The following is a 19,363-nucleotide window of genomic DNA, read 5'->3' on the forward strand; positions in this document are numbered from 1 at the left end:
AAATATTCTAAAACAGATCACATATTTATCTATGTGTTTTCTTAATATTGCTGCTTTCGCAAAGTGAAAAACAAATCATGAGTATTTGAGCTATGGGGAAACATATCTTTTTTTGTTTTTCTTTTTTTTATCTCCCCTCCATTCTCCTTCCTTCTTTACCCTCAACACTTTCAGATTAACATGTTAAACAAATGCTAAGATGCTTCCCCTCTGAAGAACAGTTATTTGACCACTCATAGTACACTCTATACTCTTCCCTACATCCTTCAAAAAGTTAGGACCTGAAATTTGTATGGGTATCTAGGATTACTTAAATTTTCTAGCCCTATTGCCATTAAAAACTCAGTCCCCTTCACAGACGTAGAAGTATATTCTAGCATTTCTGTATAGAATCATAGAATCATAGAATCGCTTTGGTTGGAAAAGGCCTTTAAGATCATCGAGTCCAACCTTTAACCTAACCCTGCCACCCGACCACTAAACCATGTCCCTAAGCACCTCATCTATCCTTCTTTTAAATACCTCCAAGGATGGGGACTCTACCACCTCCCTGGGCAGCCCATTCCAGAGCCTGACAACCCTTTCAGTGAAGAAGTTTTTCCTAATATCTAACCTAAACCTGCCCTGGCGCAGCTTCAAACCATTCCCCCTCGTCCTATCATCTGTTACCAGGGAGAAGAGGCCGACCCCCACCTCACTACAGCCTCCTTTCAGGTAGCTGTAGAGGGCGATCAGGTCTCCCCTCAGCCTCCTCTTCTCCAGACTAAACAACCCCAGTTCCCTCAGCCGTTCCTCGTATGACTTGTGCTCCAGACCCCTCACCAGCTTGGTTGCTCTCCTCTGGACATGCTCCAGCAATGCAACATCCTTCTTGTAGTGAGGGGCCCAAAACTGAACACAGTATTCGAGGTGCGGCCTCACCAGCACCGAGTACAGGGGCACGATCACTTCCCTAAAAGTTGTGACCAAAGTGCAGGACCCGGCACTTGGCCTTGTTGAACCTCATGCAGTTGGCCTCGGCCCATCGATCTAGCCTGTCCAGGTCTCTCTGCAGAGCCCTCCTCCCCTCAAGCAGATCAACACTACCACCCAGTTTGGTGTCGTCTGCAAATTTGCTGAGGGCACACTCAATCCCCTCATCCAGGTCATTGATAAAGATATTAAGACTGAGGAACCTAGTCACAGGTTTCAGAACTGAGCCCTGGGGGACACCGCTTGTGGCCGGCCGCCCACTGGATTTAGTTCCATTCACCACCACTCTCTGGGCTCAGCCCCCCAGCCAGTTTTTACCCCAGCGAAGAGTATATCCATCTAGGCCATGAGCCGCCAGCTTCTCCAGGAGAATGCTATGGGAGACTGTGTCGAAGGCTTTGCTGAAGTCCAGGTATACAACATCCACAGCCTTTCCCTCATCTACCATGCGGGTCACCTGGTCGTAGAAGGAAATCAGGTTGGTTAGGCAAGACCTTCCCTTCATGAACCCATGCTGACTGGGCCTGATCCCCTGATTGTCCTCCATGTGCCTGGTGAGCACACTCAAGATGAACCTCTCCATAACCTTCCCTGGTACTGAGGTCAGGCTGACTGGTCTGTAGTTCCCCGGATCCTCCTTCCGGCCCTTCTTGAAGATAGGTGTCACGTTTGCCAATCTCCAGTCATCTGGGACCTCCCCTGTTAACCAGGACTGCTGATAGATGATAGAGAGTGGCTTGGTAAGCTCCTCTGCCAGCTCCTTCAGCACTCTTGGGTGGAGTGCTGAATATAGTGCTGTATAGTGTTGAGTTTTCTGTAGTCCTGCATAAATTAAGCACTATTTGTTAGAAATCTTTTTCTGTTGTGCACTACAAACTATTGTCTTGTTATATTCCGCAGGTGTTGTAGGAGATTTGTTTTAAAAAGATTATAACCTAATCCTTTCTTATTGCATGCATGTGGAATCTAATCAAATACATTACAATAAGGAATTTGGATATTTTTATTTTCTACTTTCTGTTAGGAAATTTGGCTGGTTACCTTGTTTCATAATAGCATACTGGCTGTAAATCTAATACAGTTTTACTTTTAGGCAGAAACTATTGAGAAGCTGTATGACATCTTGACTTCTGATGCTGTTGACCTAGTTTTACGAAAGTCTGCAGCTGAGCAGCTGGCTATCATTTTAGAAGGTAAAATTCTTCAGAAAATTTGTATTCATGTGGAGATCATTGTGCGAGCTTGCAGTTTTCCTAGGTTTTCTGTGTGTTTCTGCTAATTACTTTTTGTAATTTTTATGTATATTGTTGGGCCAGAATTTTAACACTATTGTGGATAATCTACCAATTCAAATAAAAAATTAGTAGTTGTTGTTGCCCTTAAGAATAAGAAATAGTAGTCTTACTGTTTAAAAAAAACAGCTGCCTTGTGTAATAGAGGAGTAAGCTGAATTCTGTAAGCTCTATGAGAACTTTTTTTTTTGCTTTTCCTTTTCAGTGTTTGTCAAGCTGTTGATCTGTGTCAGAACTAATGGTGCTTCAAATTTTTTGTTATTGCTAACTCAGATACTCAGTCTTGACTGAGGGAGGTGATGGTAAATGTAAAAAATATATAGTTTTGGTGTTGTATTTTAATTAGGAAAGTTAATTCTAGGATTACACAGGCTAGCTAAAGGGTTTTTATACATAGTGAGGAATTTCTTCTATCATCCTGAATTTCTTCCTCTATTTTGAGTTAGGCTAAGTAGTAACTACAGTTAAAGTGGATTGAAATGTCATTTGTGTGAATGAGGGCTCATTAAACTCAAGCTAAGCTTCCATGATTATACCCTCTTTCAATATCAAGAGGCAGACTCCCCATGGCATTTCATCTAATATGTTTGCAAGGAAAGTGTTCCTCTTTTTACTCTTTAGAATATAACTGACTAATCATAAATTTACATCACAGGTGTTGTTTTATAATTACATTGCTCATATGGGGAGAAATTATGAATTCTGGTAAAGGCCTGATTGAATTAAGATGCAAATAAGCAATCTTGAATTGAGCATTATTTGGCTCAGTGCAGGGTCATAACTGTAGAGTTTGAAAGCTGGATGTTTGTACTGTACCTACTCAAACTGAATCAAGTGTGTTTTCTTCAAGGAACTCAAACCCTAGTGGTAGAACGTAAGTTTTTCACCATGGGAAGGTGAGGTCTTAGAAAATATTAAAATTAACCTTTTTCTTGTCAGAAAAATGATAACAAAAATTAGGAAATGTCTACTTTATCTTGTAAAATAGATTTAGTTCTGCCTGCCAAAGTTTTCAGATGTCAGAAGATAATATGAAATATAGCATAGGATGAAATTGTAAAGGAAAAAATGCATCTTTATCAGGACAGATGTCAAGTAATCCTTAATAGGAAAATTATTTTAAAAACCCCAAGAGACCCAACCAACCCAAATGACTTAGCTGTTTTGTTATTGTTGAGTATTCTTAAACCAGATGCTCTGAATGATGAGTTCAATGGAAAATACTCTCATGGTGACTGAGTTTTTGTAAATACTATTTTTAGGTCCATATTAAACTGTTGAAGACTTTTTAAATATTATCAGTGAAATCCTCATTTGACTGAAACTGAGTTCCACAGAGGATTGTTATAATGGTGGCACAGAAAGTTCTTATGGGAAGTTATGCATATATATATGAAGTCTACTGTTCAAGAGGCGACTATAGTCAGATAACAAGACTTTGAAGAGGCTTGCCTTGGTGTAGAGCTAGAGCTGTACTTGTTCTGTTGATTAGCAATTTTGGAAACTTGTTCTCAACAGCAAGAATTTGTGATCTTGCAGAAAGAAGTTTAGTATTAAAATTGGTGCAGAATCATTGATTCTTATTATCTTTTGTTTTTCCTACAGATACCAAAATGCACGGCATTGTGAAAAAGTTAGGTGTGATAGAAAAAATTTTGGCTTGCCTTCATGAGTGTATACATGTGGATGGCAAGGTAAAACTATTGTTACAAGTTCTGCAAGCATTGCACAGCATGACAGTGGTAGAATCTGACTTTTTCTGTGCTTATTACACTAATCTTTGTGCATTAATTCTTCACAGAACACAAATGTTAAGCAAGAATGTAATTGCAATATGTATTTGGTGTAATATATTTTTGATAATGCTAACATTTTCTTAATGAAAGAATATTGGTTTACCTATCTGTGAGAGTAGTTAGCCGGAGAACTGCATTTGGTGTAGTTCAGAAATATATCAGAATTTCCCTGAAGCTTTTTCAGTAAAGGCCAAAAAAAAAATTTTTAATGTCCTTAAAAAAAAAGTGTTGTATTGTACGTCCTATTCTCTAGATTTAAGTCCTGAAGCAAATTATAATTAAAAATGAGATGATGTTATTGTAAATAGGAATCTACATGTCGGATTGAGTTTCAGGTATAAGTCGTTTTCTGACCAGGGAGAGTCTTTTCCCTCACCAGGGAAAGTCTCAGGAGATAAGATCACATTTACAAGTTGAGTGTATATTTGTTTGTAGATGACCAAGCTTTCTAGTTTTGTAATATGTTTAACCTGATGCTTGAATTTTTCTGAAATTCATTGTTTGAAAACATTTTATGCAAAATTATTTAAGCCATAAGTTGCTCAGCATCACTTCACTGGAGAAACTTTTTGCGTATTTCTTAGTTTGCTTGTATAGTATTGTTACAGCAGTCCAAACCTTGAGTTAAGAAACCATGAGAATTTTTATATAGTAATGACTTATTTCTTAAAAAAGTACAAGAGAAAAGAACTGCTTTATACTCAGTGCAATTCCTCTTAAAATTTGTCAAATTAATTAAAATGACAGTCTTCTTTGGTAATGGTTTTTTCGAGATTAGCAATATCTAAGATTATTTTATCCTTGTAGCATTAAGGAATGTCTAGTCCAGTTTATGATAGCTTGAATATGAGTACTTTTGTAAATCACTGAAACACAGTTGGAGAAATTGAAATATTGGGTCCTTCAGGTTTTGTTACTGTGGTTACTGTACCACCACTGTGGTTTACTATGACCTAATAAGTTATTAGGACACTCTTCTGAAGGAATCTATCCCAGATTCTGGTTCTCTCCTCAAATTATTATTTTTTTTTTATTTAATCTTAAAATCAATAGAAAAGGAAAACAAACAAAAAAAAACCAAAAAACTTGCAAGTTCTTGGAAAAGTGGCTACCAAGAAAAGGGTAAAGGACATAGGAGATGGAAAAAGCACCATTTAAATAAAGCTTTATATATAGCTGTGCAAAACACTCTTATACTAAATAAGCAGGGCTTTTTTTTATTCAGTATTAAACTAAACTAGATTTGGTGATGCAGTTTACAAAACAAAATTTAAAGGCAGAACCTCAGGTAAGCAAAGTAATGGTGCTGTGAAGGACATACTGGCTTCTCATTCTTAGGAGCAGTGACTTCGGTCATATTTCTGCCCATTCACTGATACTTTTAACTTTTAGCAAACTGCTTTCCCTTCCTAGGTTTCCTGATCTGAAGGATTGGGACCCAGAAAATGAATGTGATACAATAAGTTATTTGCATTTTTTAAAAAATGGTTAAGCTTATATGGTTGTGAATATTTAGGTTTTTTTGGAAATCCTTCAGCTCACATATATGCATCGTAAAAATATGTGTTTTGGAAGCAAATGTTATAATTGTGTTGTGATGCCAGAGACCAATAAAATGACCATCAATTACTAATAAAATAAAACCAGACGTGAGTAAGTATTTTCTAATGAATGTACAGTTATCATCTGGATGAAATTTGCTTGTCTAAGAAAATTCTAGGTTTCTCTACTATAAATGATGGAATGTATTGCTTCATAGCATGACAGTTTTTATTAAGCATCTCATAATAGATTATCCTGTTATCTCTATTTAATTTTTTTCTCTGTTCTTGCAGCTTATGGAATCCATGGTATTACCATGTCTAACGCTCTTACGCAAACTTGTGTATGCTGATCCAGTTGTTCGTCTGTCCCTAGCAGAGCAGTCATCTTTACTGCTTTTGCTATTCAGAGGTAAAGATGCTATTTTGACTTTATTACATATGTGGAAAGAAAATGTGCAAAATACAGTTAGATCTTTAACCAGAAGCCTTCTTAAAAACCTTGGATCATTTCAGAGTCTCTAATATTTAAGAGATGAATCACTATGTGCTAGTGGCATGTGTTAAAGATGTTGGCAAAATGACTGTGGAAATCAGTTGTTTTTAACCAGTGTCCTTCTATGCATTATTAATGTCAATGTTTTCCTAATGCGTTTTTAAATATCTTTATTTTATTCAGTTTCCTTGATATTCCAAAATGATCGTGCTGTTTTAACTGAAACTACAGTATTGCTTTGTCTCCTGTTGTTTGATGAAGTAGCAAGAACAGAAACATGGTATGAAAAACCCAGTTATTTAATGGCATATTCTCTAGTCAAAATTTAAGGTTTTAATGAAAATAAGTTTATATATATATATCCAAGCAAATTATATGCCAAATTTTTATATATCCAAAATTGCATATTTGTAGGCCAAATTGTTTCAACATTTGGATTGCATTCTGTATAGGTCTACTTGGCATATTTTTGCAGTATAAGTACTTTGTACCTCACTATTAATTTTAAGTTTACTTTAATTTTCAAAAAAACCTCATCTGTAATCCATCTTTTCCTTAAATGGAAACTATACAAATCAAATAGCTAGCTGTAGGCATGTTTTCTTAAACTTAATTAGAATTCTCCTATTTACTTCGGATTTTAAGTGTAGCAGTTGTCCTTAAAACAACATACCTCAGCTTATATTTTATCATTTGAAATTTGCATATGCTTCAGAAAAAAATATGCTTTCAGAATTTGTACACATATTTTTTTTTTTTTCCCTAATGGAAAAAAGGAAACAAGCACGTTTTTTGGTATGTTAATTTAATTTCATTTTTATGTGCAGTACATCTGCAACAAGTATTCTGTGTGTGTGTGATCCAAGAACTATGTTAATATTGCATAATCATGAAGAAACATTGTTTATTAATACAAATTATTCATCAATGGGTTACCTAAGAGCTAGCTGCAGGAGAAAATACAGCAATATCTGAATAATAAAGAAATAATAAGTGTAGCATTAGTAGAAAATTGATGCTTAAAATAGGGGAAAAATGACTCCAACTTAATCTCTTGCAGGGCTGATGGCATAATCAGTAATGATACTGGCCTACCTGCCTTCAGTTTACCTGTTGCTGTTGTTAGAAGGTATGTGAGAGTGGGTTTTTGTTTGGTTTGGTTTTTTGGGATTTTTTTGGTTGGTTGTTTGGTTGTCTTTTTACATCTAAATTTGCTTCCTTCTACTTACTGTCATTCCCAAAGAATGGAGGTAGGAAAATGAAAGGAAACATTTTATGCTAATCTAAAGTTGTCTGCGTTTTTAAACATAAAGGTTTTTCTCCAAGTCTTTGTTATCTGAAAAAGAGTTTCTAAAACTTTATTTGCAAATTTAAAAGCTTGCTCTAGTAGAGCATTTAATTAAAAAAAAAAAAAAACCAAACATAGATCATCAATCACTTTTTAATTTTTTTTTATTTTTTAGGTATCATCTCCCAGTCAGTATCGCTGCTCATCATGTAATTAGCCCTAATACTGTTGTGGTGCCATTGTCTTCTGAGTGTTTGACTATGAAACCTGTGTCAGATATGCTTAAAATGGCTTGGAATCTGTCGTGGTATCATGGGATTGAAAACCTATTGCAACTGATAAATTATGAGACAGAAGCAGAAAAGTAAGCCATTTTATCTTGATTTTAAATCCCAATATATGTCAATTAAATTAGTGTTCCATCTAGTTTAAATAGGTTTTCAAGTTCAAACAGCAGTTCAAGTTGTTTCTGGTTTGAGAGTGCTGTCTTTTTAAACATAAACAGGAGGCTAGAGATATGTTGTCACAGCTAATGTTTTACCTAAATTGCATTTATACATGAAGTCAGGAACTTTTATTGATGGTCAGACTCATTTCAAACAATTTTAAATGGTCTCTGTGGCTGTTTTTCTTTGTAGTCATTGTGGCTTTTCAGGGAGCTGCCTTTTTTTCTCTTTATTGTTGCATGACTTTTCTCTTTTCTTGAAGAGTTAAATTTAAAATAATTATTCTTTTTAACAGTGATACTAAGGATTATGGTAGATAATGAAGAAAATTCATCATTTGGTTAGCCCTTGATTAAGCATAATCTATCTCTTTGAGACTATTTTGTATACAGAACTCAGCATCTTAGAAGATTCTTGAAATGCTTATATCTATATCTTGACAGTTTTTCAGCTTTTGCTTACATTCTTTAAGGAGTCCTACTAAGTTTTGTTAGTAAATAGTGTGGTTCTGAGCCATTGGAAACTACAGTTGTTGATTCAATAAATCATTTTCATTTTAAGTTCCATCAGGCAAAACCAAAACAATCTCTTAAAAAGAAAACAGGAAAATAGTCCAAGTGGCCAACATTTACAATAGTGTGGAGGAAAATTTCATTACAAACAATGTGAAGAGCACCTTTCAAGTAACTTTTTGACAGGTGCCATTTTTCTAAAGAAACCAAACAGCTTGGGATTTAAATATGGTGGGATTGTTTGTTATTGTTGTGAGGTTTAGGTTTTTTAGAGGGCTGGGGGGAAGGAGGAGAAAGGACTGGTTAACAAAAGTAAATTAAGGCAATATGTTTTGTATTCTTATTTGAACTGGGAAGTGAAGGAGTCAACACTCACTGAAATAGTTTGTAAAGATACTGGCTATTAATGATTTTTCTCTTATGCCTTTTCAGATTTTTAGACTCGCTAAAACTATCCTCAGAAGACATTCTTATACTCAAAATAACTCACACAAACTATGGACTGCAGGAGTGTCTTAATTCAATCATTCAGGCAGTATCCCACAGGGATGTTAGGGCTGCTCTCACTAGGCTTAGTTTTTATATTCTGAATGACAGACTTGCATTAAAATGCAGTTCTGGGTCTTGTGGAACCACTTTGAAGAGCTTTGTTTGGCAAAAAGCAATAAACAGGTAAGCATATTGACTACACAAATCCGTTAAGGATTATGATGCTTAAATTGTAAATTTCCTAGTTGTCATATTTTCAAATTTATGGAATTGATTGTCTGTGCACCTCTGAGATAGACAGATGGATGGGTGTTGTTCCCTCGGTCTGCTGGAGGGCCAGCACAGCAGGGCATAATCAATCCAGGAGATTCCTTGAGAGTGTCAGTGACAACTTCCTGATCCAGGTGACAAAGGAGCCAATAAGGAGAGGTGCTTTGCTGGACCTTGTGCTTGCAGACAAGCAAGAGCTCATGAGGAATGTGAGGGTCAAAGGCAGCTTTGGCTGTAGCGACCATGAGGTAGCAGAGTTCAGGATCCCTGAGAGAAGGGATATGGGCAAAAAGTAAGATCACAGCGCTGGATTTCAGGAATCTCATTAATTTTATATTATAAAAAAATACCCAAGACATGTATAATAGTGCATAACTATAATAAATGCATATAGTCAATATCTATTGTTTTCAAATTTCGAATAAAGTTTTCAAATATATGTAATTTAATATATATGGTATGTGTAATATAATTAATATATTTCCATATTTGCCATACCTAAATATATGTAATATACATATTTACATAATTCCACATTTGCAGGTGACTTCAGTCCTATTAGGCTGAGATCTTGAACTCTCTTTTAATGCACTACAAGTATGAAAGTAAATATTTTTGTTTGCATTGCAGGTTTCTGCAAGTGCTTCCAGCTTCTGCAGAGGATGAGAAGCTTTTAGTAGATGTCTTAAGATTTTTAAACAAATTGCTTAGAGAACAGAGATCAGGTCTGGAGTCAGACCATCTAAAGTGGATCCTGAAATCATTGTTTAAAAATGTAAGAATATACCTAAGAAGTTAGCTGTAGACTGTAAGAAGTGATATAACTGTGAACTGGTTGTCTGGGTTGTATGTGGGGAGTTCCTCAAGGAAAACGACTTCTCTCAACAAAAGCAAGAAATTGCAGATCTTTTGGTATATTAATGTCTGTAATTTTGTGGTCAGTGCTATGGCTTTAGTGTTTGGGGAATTTAACTTTGAACAGTAGTGAATTTACTTGTCTCTTTTAGTTGGTATACAAATTGTTTCTCCAAACTCAAATATTGTATTTGCCAGAAGCAAACAACATCTACCTGTGTGTGTCTTGCTCTGGTATAGTTAACTATCGTAATATGGTTGTATGGAGCCATGTAACTATAATTAGCAATGCATAGCTCTGAGAGCTCTATCTGTACATGTAACTGTATATACTTACATGATATGGTTAACTATGTAAATATACATACATATGTGTGTGCATACATATACAGCTGTATAAGGTATGCTTAGCTACATAACTACATATAGATTATCTATATGTAGATAGGAGGAATATCCTATGTAGATATGTAGAAAGGATGAAGTTCCATACAGATGTGTTAGAAACTTCTGTAGCAAAGAAATACAAATGAACGTCATCTGGCTTGCATTAAGAGCAAGAATGGAAAGTTAGGAAGTTTTTGATTTCAGTGTGTCTCTCACTTAAGTATTGATTTTAAATGGTTATAATATGTCTAAGTAAAATATTTTTATAAGCAGGAAGAAGGTATTACATGAGTGTACAGTTCAGTTGCTGTAGTTAAAATGCATGTATAATATTGAAAGAATGTAAATTTTTTTCTTTTCAGTTTTTCTTCTGTGCTTTCAGTTTGAGAGATCTGTCCAATACTGTTCATTTAAAATGTATAAAATCGGAAAGTATAAAAACAAATAGGAAATGAACATCATAAAGCAGTATAAAACAATTTTATTATATTTGTCAAAATATAATAATTCAATCTTGCTGTATAAAAACAATAGTTAAATGCCAAGGATAAAATTGATGGCTGCAGTTTTAGAATTTTGTAAAGTACTGTTCTTCACAAAGCTAAGGCATACTGCCCGCATGCAAGATTACTTTATAATTCAGGTAATTCAATTTCTGTAGCTAACTGGGAAACCTATAAAATTTTATAAGTATGGCCCATTCAATATATTAATACAAAATCTATATATCAAATGATTTTAAGTCTTTCAAGCAACTGAGATATATAAGATACATCTTGAACTAATATTTCTACTACGTGTTTTCTGGGTTTTATGGTCTTTTTTTTTTTTTTTTTTTATTGCAGGTTATTGTTGTATATAACTTTCACTTTTCTTTCATGCTTCAGAATACACTGTATCGTGGCTTAATGCCAGGAAATTTTAAAGGCCTTAACAGTATGTTCTTTTATGGCATTTAGTAGAGTTGAGATTCAAGTAATTGGTAATTATAGGAATTTTTTACTGTGATTTTCACAGAAATACTCCTTAGTAAAATGATCATGGAATTTGTGATTTATAACGTGTGTGATTTGCAAGCTTTTAACAGAAAAATGGCTTTAGTGTGGGTATTAAAATAGGATTTAAACCAAGCATTATGTGATTGTATTTTTATTCTTTTCTTTTAGATGCCAAAATCCCTTTTGGGCCTCCTGGTGCGACCAGAATCCCAAGTGCGGGATGAAATAGATGAAATGCAGACTGCTGTCAGGCAGCAACTGGATAAAGAACTCATTCATCTTTTTAACACATTGTTATTTTGTTCCATGTCACTGACTGACAGGTACAGTGTAAATGGACCTGCCCATGTAATTCTGACTGGGGATCATAACACCTACTGCTGCCGTATCTCAGTCAGAATTTGAATAAAATTACATCATGACTCAATCATTTTAAACTGTGAAAACGGAATGTACTCCTGTGTGAAGAAGTGAAGATCAACATTAGATAGGCCTTTTCACAGTAAAATTAAGAAATTAACTAGGAAACTTGAAGTGTGTGTACTAGTGGTCGCTTTTTCAGCAAATGGTGATTAAACTGACTGCAGGGAGAAGATGAGCTATTTCTTTTTCACTGCTGGGAATTTGCACAAGTAAATGATAACTTGGTTGTTTTTTGTAGCATTTTTTTATAGCAAAGTAAAACGTTCAAATGTTTGAAATATCAACAAAAGTTTATTTTCACTGAACTCCTTTTTGGCTAATACAGTGTATCAGCCCACGTTAGTGATTGTTTAGGACAGCTATTTCCAGTACAAAGTTCCAAACTTTTCTGTCAATCAAGCAAACACAGAAGTGAATTTCTATCAGTCTTTTTCGCTGAGTTGCTAATCTTCCCACACTAAATCTCTCGGTCCAAGTGCATTTTAAGAGATAGTAAAATTGCAGTGTAAGGTAATATTTGTTTATTTATGTGCCACAATATAACTGTTAGTAAAGATACTTTCAAAATGTTACCTTCTTCATTCTTCCCATGCAGTTACTCATTTCCTAAAAATTTTCACAGCTGGAAAAGGGAGAATTATAAAAATCCCTGCTAGCTATATCTCACACTCCTGTATTTTCTATCTACCTGAATTCTAGATTGATGGTATTTTGCAGAACATATTTCTAAACTTGTCCGTTGAACCAGAACAAACATAAGTTTAGCTACTAAGCTTTGTAACTCTTCTCATAATGTTATCCATCATCTTCAATCTCTCACTCTTTATTTAATATGTCCTTAATAATTAGAGTTATATCTCATTTGTCTTTTTTGGTTAAGAAGCCCTGTTATAATCAGATACAATATTATGCTTTCAGAACCTGGGTTAAGCTAGGTATGTCAAATCTAATTCCATGTTATTCTGTGCAGAAAGCAATAGTAACTAACTGAGATGCTGAGACTCATAGACTAACAGTAAGAAGAATGAGGTATTGGCCTGTTGTAAAATGAGTCATTAAAATAGCTCATGTTGACAGTTGATTTTTTTTGTTTGTTTTTTGTTTGTTTTTTTTACAACTAAACCAGAGAGGGTTTGGAACTTGCTGGCTCTTTCAGAACTGAGCTGGCTCTGAAGCTGCTACAATGCTTAAGGCTAACAGATGCACCTCATTTTTACGGACTTCCTTCACTGGAGAGAACATTACGAGGAATGGTTCATGTTACTGCACTCCCAGACTGGAGCACCTATTCTGCTGCAGTTGAACCTGTCACAATTTGTAAGAAATATTTAACAGGTCTTCTTGAGGTAAGTAGCTTAGCTTATGTTAAACTTAGCTTTTGGTTTGAATGCTTGTAAAGAACTGTGTAACTAATGACATCATATTTTCTAGGATGTACTTCAAGTGAATATCGTCACTAGGAGTAGGTGTGGGAAAGATGCGGTTTTCTGCTAAGTAAATAGCAAACGTATGGAGACTAGATAAAGCAATGTGCATCTGTACTTATGAAGATTGGTTGTATTGTTTGTGCCTTCATCCCGTTTAAGAGGTCATATAAAGTAACTAGTTTAAGCAAGATGAAAAATAGATGTGTTTTTTTAAATAACTGAAACGCTAAAAGGAAAAATCCAAGATATTCTCCCACAGGCAAAATCCAGGTGTGAAAGGTGGTCTGGGGGAACACTAACTTGTTAGGCAGGTTATTAACACAGAGAAAGCAGAAAAGAGGTAATTCAAGATGCAATTTTTGGGAAGCCAGAATTTCATTCGTGTTTTCAGTGTTCTTATTTGTTTACTAAGTCCCTGGATGTGATAGACAACTAGGTTTTGCTCCTAAAATTAAATGTTTTGAAAACTCCAGTATCCTTAAAATTGTAGGAAAAGCATAGATCTGGCTTTCTGGTTGTTTTACAGGTATTCAGTAAGTTAGAAGTTTTCTTTCTAGTTTCAAATACTAAAATCTATTTGTTGCATTGGTAGAGGCTTGAAAAAGTTTTAAAGTAGTTTTAATTCATTTGTGATTCTAAATGATATGAATAGCAACCGGGTAAGTGTCTGGAAACTTTGTATACAGATGATAATCATGTTTGTGATGGAAAAAAAGGTAGAGTGTTTTAGGGGGAAGTCCTAGCTTGCCAAGATTTCTTGAGTAGAAGTAAATATTTTAGAGTTATTTGATTATCTGAGTTCTGTGGTTTGAAGTCTAGACTAAAAATGGCACCGAGGTTATAGATTTTCATCATGCAGAAGAAAGATTATTACTGGAAAAAATTGTAATAAATATTATGGAATGAAATCAACTAGTAGTGCATAAGCTTACGTGCAGAAGAATTATGCAGTTTTACTTGGCCTAAATATGAAGGTAAACGTAGATTTCTTTTTGGGGGAGGGAAGAAATGGGTTTGAAAGAATTCCCATAGAGTGGGACACTGAAAGAAAGAACAGCAAAAATGGAGAGGTTTAAATTGCCATGCTTTGGGGAGAAAAATACATGTAGAAGTCTAAGTCTTAAGATTATAATTTATAAAAAAATATTTTTGGCATGTTTTGTTGAAAGTAGCATGCTTTTATTTTAACATGTATGGTTAGATATTTGGTCAGAGTTTATTTTACATTATGATCCAGTGACCTTTATTTCTGCCCATTTGAACTGGAAAGCTGATATATTTATTCCAATTCAAATCACAATAAAAGATATAAATGACCCTTTTTCTTAAACACAGAATTTGGGAAAGAAATCATATTTTTAACTGCAAACATAGAATAAAAAACTGGGTACAATAAATGGACTGTTTCCATCAAAATACACTTTTGGGTTTTCTGTTCAATATTGTGCTTATTATTAAGCTCTACTGCATTCTTAATTTGAAGAAGCAAATAAAAACACGGATCTTCAGAAGTTTAGCCATATAGGAAACCATTGCATGACCAAATGACTCATAAATAAAAAATTCTTAAAATTCAGCTAAAAATCTGCCATCTTTTCATGAGTTCAAATTGCAATTTAGTGGTTTGTAAGACACAGTTTGTAGTCTGCCTGTATATGGCTTAAAATAAAGCTACCATGAACTTGCTCCCCCACTCCTAGGTCATCTCATCATTTTATGTTGAATGGGGAGGAAATGCTATGTCCTTCATGGGAAAAGGTGTTACAAAAAGCACAGTTCTTTGCTTGCTTCATTTATCTCATGAAATGATGTCTCAAGCCAAGGATATGGTGAGTGCATTACAGTTGTCCTTATCTTCTACTTTGTGAGGGCTATGCACAGAAATGTTTTAACTGCTAAAGTTAAATGATCGTTTTTTGAATGTGGTGGGGGAAGATGTCTTATATGGCAACAGATAGTAAAAATAAAACATCTGGTAATCTCATTTGCTGTATAATCTTAGATAAAGGAATAGGATAGAGTATAGTATACAAGAAAGCTGAAGATTCAGTTCTAGCTCTACTGAAATTATTCTGCAAATAATTCTGTGGATTTAGAAGGGCCTTCTTTCTGAGTAAGGTATTATTTTCTTTCTGTATAAAATGAGAAATCAGGATTTTATGTAAGATAAATAAATTTAAGGATTTATAAAATCATTATTTCTTGAGCCTTATACAGATAACAGGCTTTCTAATATATGTTTACACGTACATGTGTGTATTCTTTCACAACTGTGTGTGTATATAGGGAAGAGCTATGGATGTCATCTATCTGGACTTCTGTAAGGCCTTTGACATGGTCCCCCTTAACATCCTTCTCTCTAAATTGGAGAGAGATGGATTTGATGGGTGGACTGTTCAGTGGATGGTTGCATCCAGAGGGTAGTGGTCAGTGGTTCCATGTCCGGATGGAGATCAGTGACAAGTGGTGTCTCTCCGGGACCACTACTGTTTAATATCTTTATCAATGACATAGACAGATCGAGTGCCCTCAGTTAATTTGCAGATGACACCAAGCTGAGAGGTGCAGTTGATATGCCTGAGGGACCTGGACAAGCTTGAGAAGTGGGCCCATGTGAACCTCCTGAGTTTCAACAAGACCAAGTGCGAGATCCTGCACGTGGGTGGGGGAAACAACCTATCAATAGAGGCTGGATGATGAATGAATTAAGAGCAGCCCTGCCAAGAAGGACTTGGGGGTACTGGTGGATGAAAAGCTGGATGTGAGCTAGCAATGTGCTCTCACAGCCTGGAAAGCTGACTGTATACTGGGCTGCATCAGAAGAAGTGCGTCCAGTAGGTCAAGGGAGGTGATTCTGCCCCTCTACTCTGCTCTGGTGAGATCCCACCTGGAGTACTGTATCCCGCTCTGGAGTCCTATTGGAGCGGGTCCAGAGGAGGGCCAGAAAAACAAGCAGAGGGTTGACACACCTCTCATGAAGAAAGGCTGAGAGAGTTGGGGTTGTTCAGCCTTGAGAAGAAAAGGCTCCAGGGAGACCTTATTGTGGCCTTTCAGTACTTAAAGAGGGCTTATACTAAAGATGGGGACAAACTTTTTAGAAGTGCTGGTTGTGATTGAACAAGGCAGAATGGTTTTAATTTAAAAGAGGGTAGATTCCTACTAGATAAAAGGAAGAAACTTTTTAAGATGAGGGTGGTGAAACACGGGAAGAGGTTGCCCAGAGAGGTGGTTGATGCCCCATCCCTGGAACCATTCAAGGTCAGGTTGGACAGGGCTCTGAGCAACCTGATCTAGTTGAAGATGTCCCTGCTCACTGCAGGGGGGTTGAACTAGATGGCCTTTAAAGGTCCCATCCACCTCAAACTTTTCTATGATTGTATGAGACAGTTACATATATAAAAGGAGCTATCATTAGCAAAATTAGTATCTGTGCTATGCCCGTGTGAATATTTTGAGAGCTAAATTATTGAGAGTTTAGAAAAGGCTTTCATCCTGAAGCAGTTAAGGCAAATTCAACAATTTAGTGTAATCATTTTTGAGAATAAAAATCCACTCTTTTTAATATCTGTGATAGCCACAAGTGAAAACCTTTCAATGTGATCAAGTCCACATGTAATTAGAAATAGCAGTATAGCTGCTTCTCTAAATTACAGACGTCTGTTTCGTCAGTTCTGTACTCCTTCAAGATATTAAGTGCTGACAAAATTTTTTAAAATCGCAGGGGGATGAGTATTAAGTACACTGCAGAAGACTCCAAAGAATTACATCATAAAAGCATGGATGAAGGAGTGGACTTGAACTGATAATTTTTTTTATATCAGTCTTGTGGAATAATACATATAGTAGCATATGATAGGTGGCATTTTTTTGTGGCTATAAATCATAATCTGTGTGTACAACAGTGTTACTATCTAGACTGTACTAATAACTTCCATTCTCAAAGAAATTTTAAATCCTTGCCGTTGTTTACAATCATGTGATTTAGTGTCAAATCTTATGGGGAGAGAAATACAAAATTAGCCTTCTTCCTCTGTGCAAGCAGTGTTATACAAGGGTATACTGGATAACTGTGATTTAAAAAAAACAAACAACAAAACACCAAAAAAACCAAAAACCAACAAAAACCCCAAAAAACCAAAAGTCTAATGACTTGAAATTAAAACTAGTTAAAGCAGATTATTCTTTTGCTCATTAGCAGTATTATGAACCATTATGGTTCTTTGTTATTAAAAGAACCTCTTTGTTAAGTCAGACATAAGGTCCTTCAGCTCATTCTGATGGACAGAAGTTACTTAAATAGGCCATACACTTAGGCTGTACTGGAATTGCTGCAATGTTTTGTTTGTTTCTTATGTTATTATTTCGCTGGTCGTGCTTTCCTGGCCTCTACTTTGTATTTCATTTTTTATTCTAATGTCATCCCTTCCAAAATTTGAAGACTGTAAAATACTATGTTTTTTTGTAATTAATATTGTGTGTATTGGGAAAATCCATGCAAAATACACTGCTCCAAATGAAACTCAGGCTGTTAGTAGACTGGCACGGCATTGAAAGATATATAAAATAATGTCTTAATTTATTTTGTTTTCTAAGCAGGACTGGATATCTCTTTGGTCTTTGCCTTATGATAACAGTGAAGAACAAGTTCTGTCTCAGCTAGGTCTGGCATGGCTGGTTCCTTTATGGGTAGATAGAGACCCTGAGGTTAGTTAATGCAATATTAAGTTGATACCTTATTTTGGCCCTTAAGTATTTGCAAAATTTTTGTTTCATTAATTTATTTAATATTGAAACTACTGTTTTGCATTATTTAAGATGTTACTAACTGTATCTTAAATAGCAGTAACAATAAAGTAGGGAGAATGTTTCCATATAAATCTCTTCTGAGAAATCCTTTCCTACATCTTCTGTCTTTTATGCTTTCACTAGTCATTCATGATCATGATTCATAGGCAGTTTTCATTATTTTTGCTGTTACTTAGCTGCAAAGCAGAAACATATACATAAACTACAAATTTAGAGCAAATGTATTTGACGCAATCTGTTAAATTATATGAGTTTGCCAAATGAAACTATTTTTAAGTTGTAGAACGTGAAGAATATCAGTATTTTTAAGTATTCAAAAATCTATTTATTAATTCTATCATTCTTACATACACCTAGTTGTGACTATGACTATAGGGCCAGAGATATAGAGGAAAAGAGGCTGTTCCTTTTAAAATTATTACCTTAAGCTCCAGATTCCGTTGATACAACTTGATAATTTAAAAAATGTGTTGCTAATTAACTAAGAAATACTACTTTGTGTTGTGCTTACATGTACTAGGTCAGATTTACAGCACTTGGAATAGGATCGGCTCTTACATCTCTTGAAATAGGATGTATTGCTTTAGCAGAGAGTTGCCAGAACATTTCAGGAGGGCTATGGGGAACGGTGATAAACATCCTTCTGGACCAATCTGAATGTAGCATGGTACGCAGGGAGGTACGTTTCTTGTGTCTTTCTGCTGTCTTAGATTGTCAACTTTTTTCATTGAGGAGAAAAGATTTTTTTTTTTTTTTTTTTTTCCCCTAAATTCTATATATCTATTTTCTGATGCTCAACAACACCTACTGCTTTGTAAGTTAAATACTACCTAATTAAAATAAATGTTTAGCTTCTTATTTAGAATTACTCGAGAAACAACCATTACAGATGACTAGTGTAAAAGCAGAAATGATCTAAAAAAATACAAGTGAATGCATAAAACCTCCTAAGGCTTATTCATGCAGACAAATAAGTTGCTAAAACGCAACAAATTACCCCAGATTTTAATGGGCTGTTTTGTTCCATTTATGAACACTTTGGCACAAACTCATCACCTGATCTGTAGTAAATATCTCTTCATTGCAGACACGAGGTAATCTAATTTGCCTATGCACTGAGATTTATTTGTGAGAACGGAAAGTTTGTACTCTGGTAGAACAGCACATAGAGCTATATAATACTATAATTAAACTGTGTACATGTTTTTTGCACCTTTCTATCAACTCTAGTTGTAAGGTTTTTTTGTTTTCCAACGACTAAGAAAAACTGTGACAAATAGTGGGTTAGTTTCTTCCAGCTCTGTTGCTCAGCTAATTACATATTCCAAAGTAATATTTTGAATTTATTTGTGCAAAATACTTTTG

The 19,363-nt window shown here is 35.2% G+C and overlaps 1 protein-coding gene across 1 annotated transcript in view; it reads left to right on the forward strand.

Annotated features, from left to right (window-relative positions):
• The window catches only part of RTTN (rotatin), an 89,515-nt gene that overhangs the window by 32,737 nt on the left and 37,415 nt on the right, over positions 1–19,363 (forward strand). The window contains exons 19-31 of the mRNA XM_035896941.1: positions 2,066–2,165; positions 3,870–3,958; positions 5,896–6,013; positions 6,281–6,377; positions 7,158–7,226; positions 7,561–7,749; positions 8,776–9,015; positions 9,733–9,877; positions 11,511–11,665; positions 12,892–13,111; positions 14,893–15,021; positions 17,789–17,896; positions 18,519–18,677. Coding sequence (XP_035752834.1) covers positions 2,066–2,165; positions 3,870–3,958; positions 5,896–6,013; positions 6,281–6,377; positions 7,158–7,226; positions 7,561–7,749; positions 8,776–9,015; positions 9,733–9,877; positions 11,511–11,665; positions 12,892–13,111; positions 14,893–15,021; positions 17,789–17,896; positions 18,519–18,677 — 1,818 coding nt within the window. The remainder of the gene's footprint in view (positions 1–2,065; positions 2,166–3,869; positions 3,959–5,895; positions 6,014–6,280; positions 6,378–7,157; positions 7,227–7,560; positions 7,750–8,775; positions 9,016–9,732; positions 9,878–11,510; positions 11,666–12,891; positions 13,112–14,892; positions 15,022–17,788; positions 17,897–18,518; positions 18,678–19,363) is intronic.

The sequence above is a fragment of the Egretta garzetta genome, unplaced genomic scaffold, assembly GCF_000687185.1.
Source record: "Egretta garzetta isolate BGI_Z169 unplaced genomic scaffold, ASM68718v1 scaffold126, whole genome shotgun sequence".
Classification (NCBI taxonomy): domain Eukaryota; kingdom Metazoa; phylum Chordata; class Aves; order Pelecaniformes; family Ardeidae; genus Egretta; species Egretta garzetta.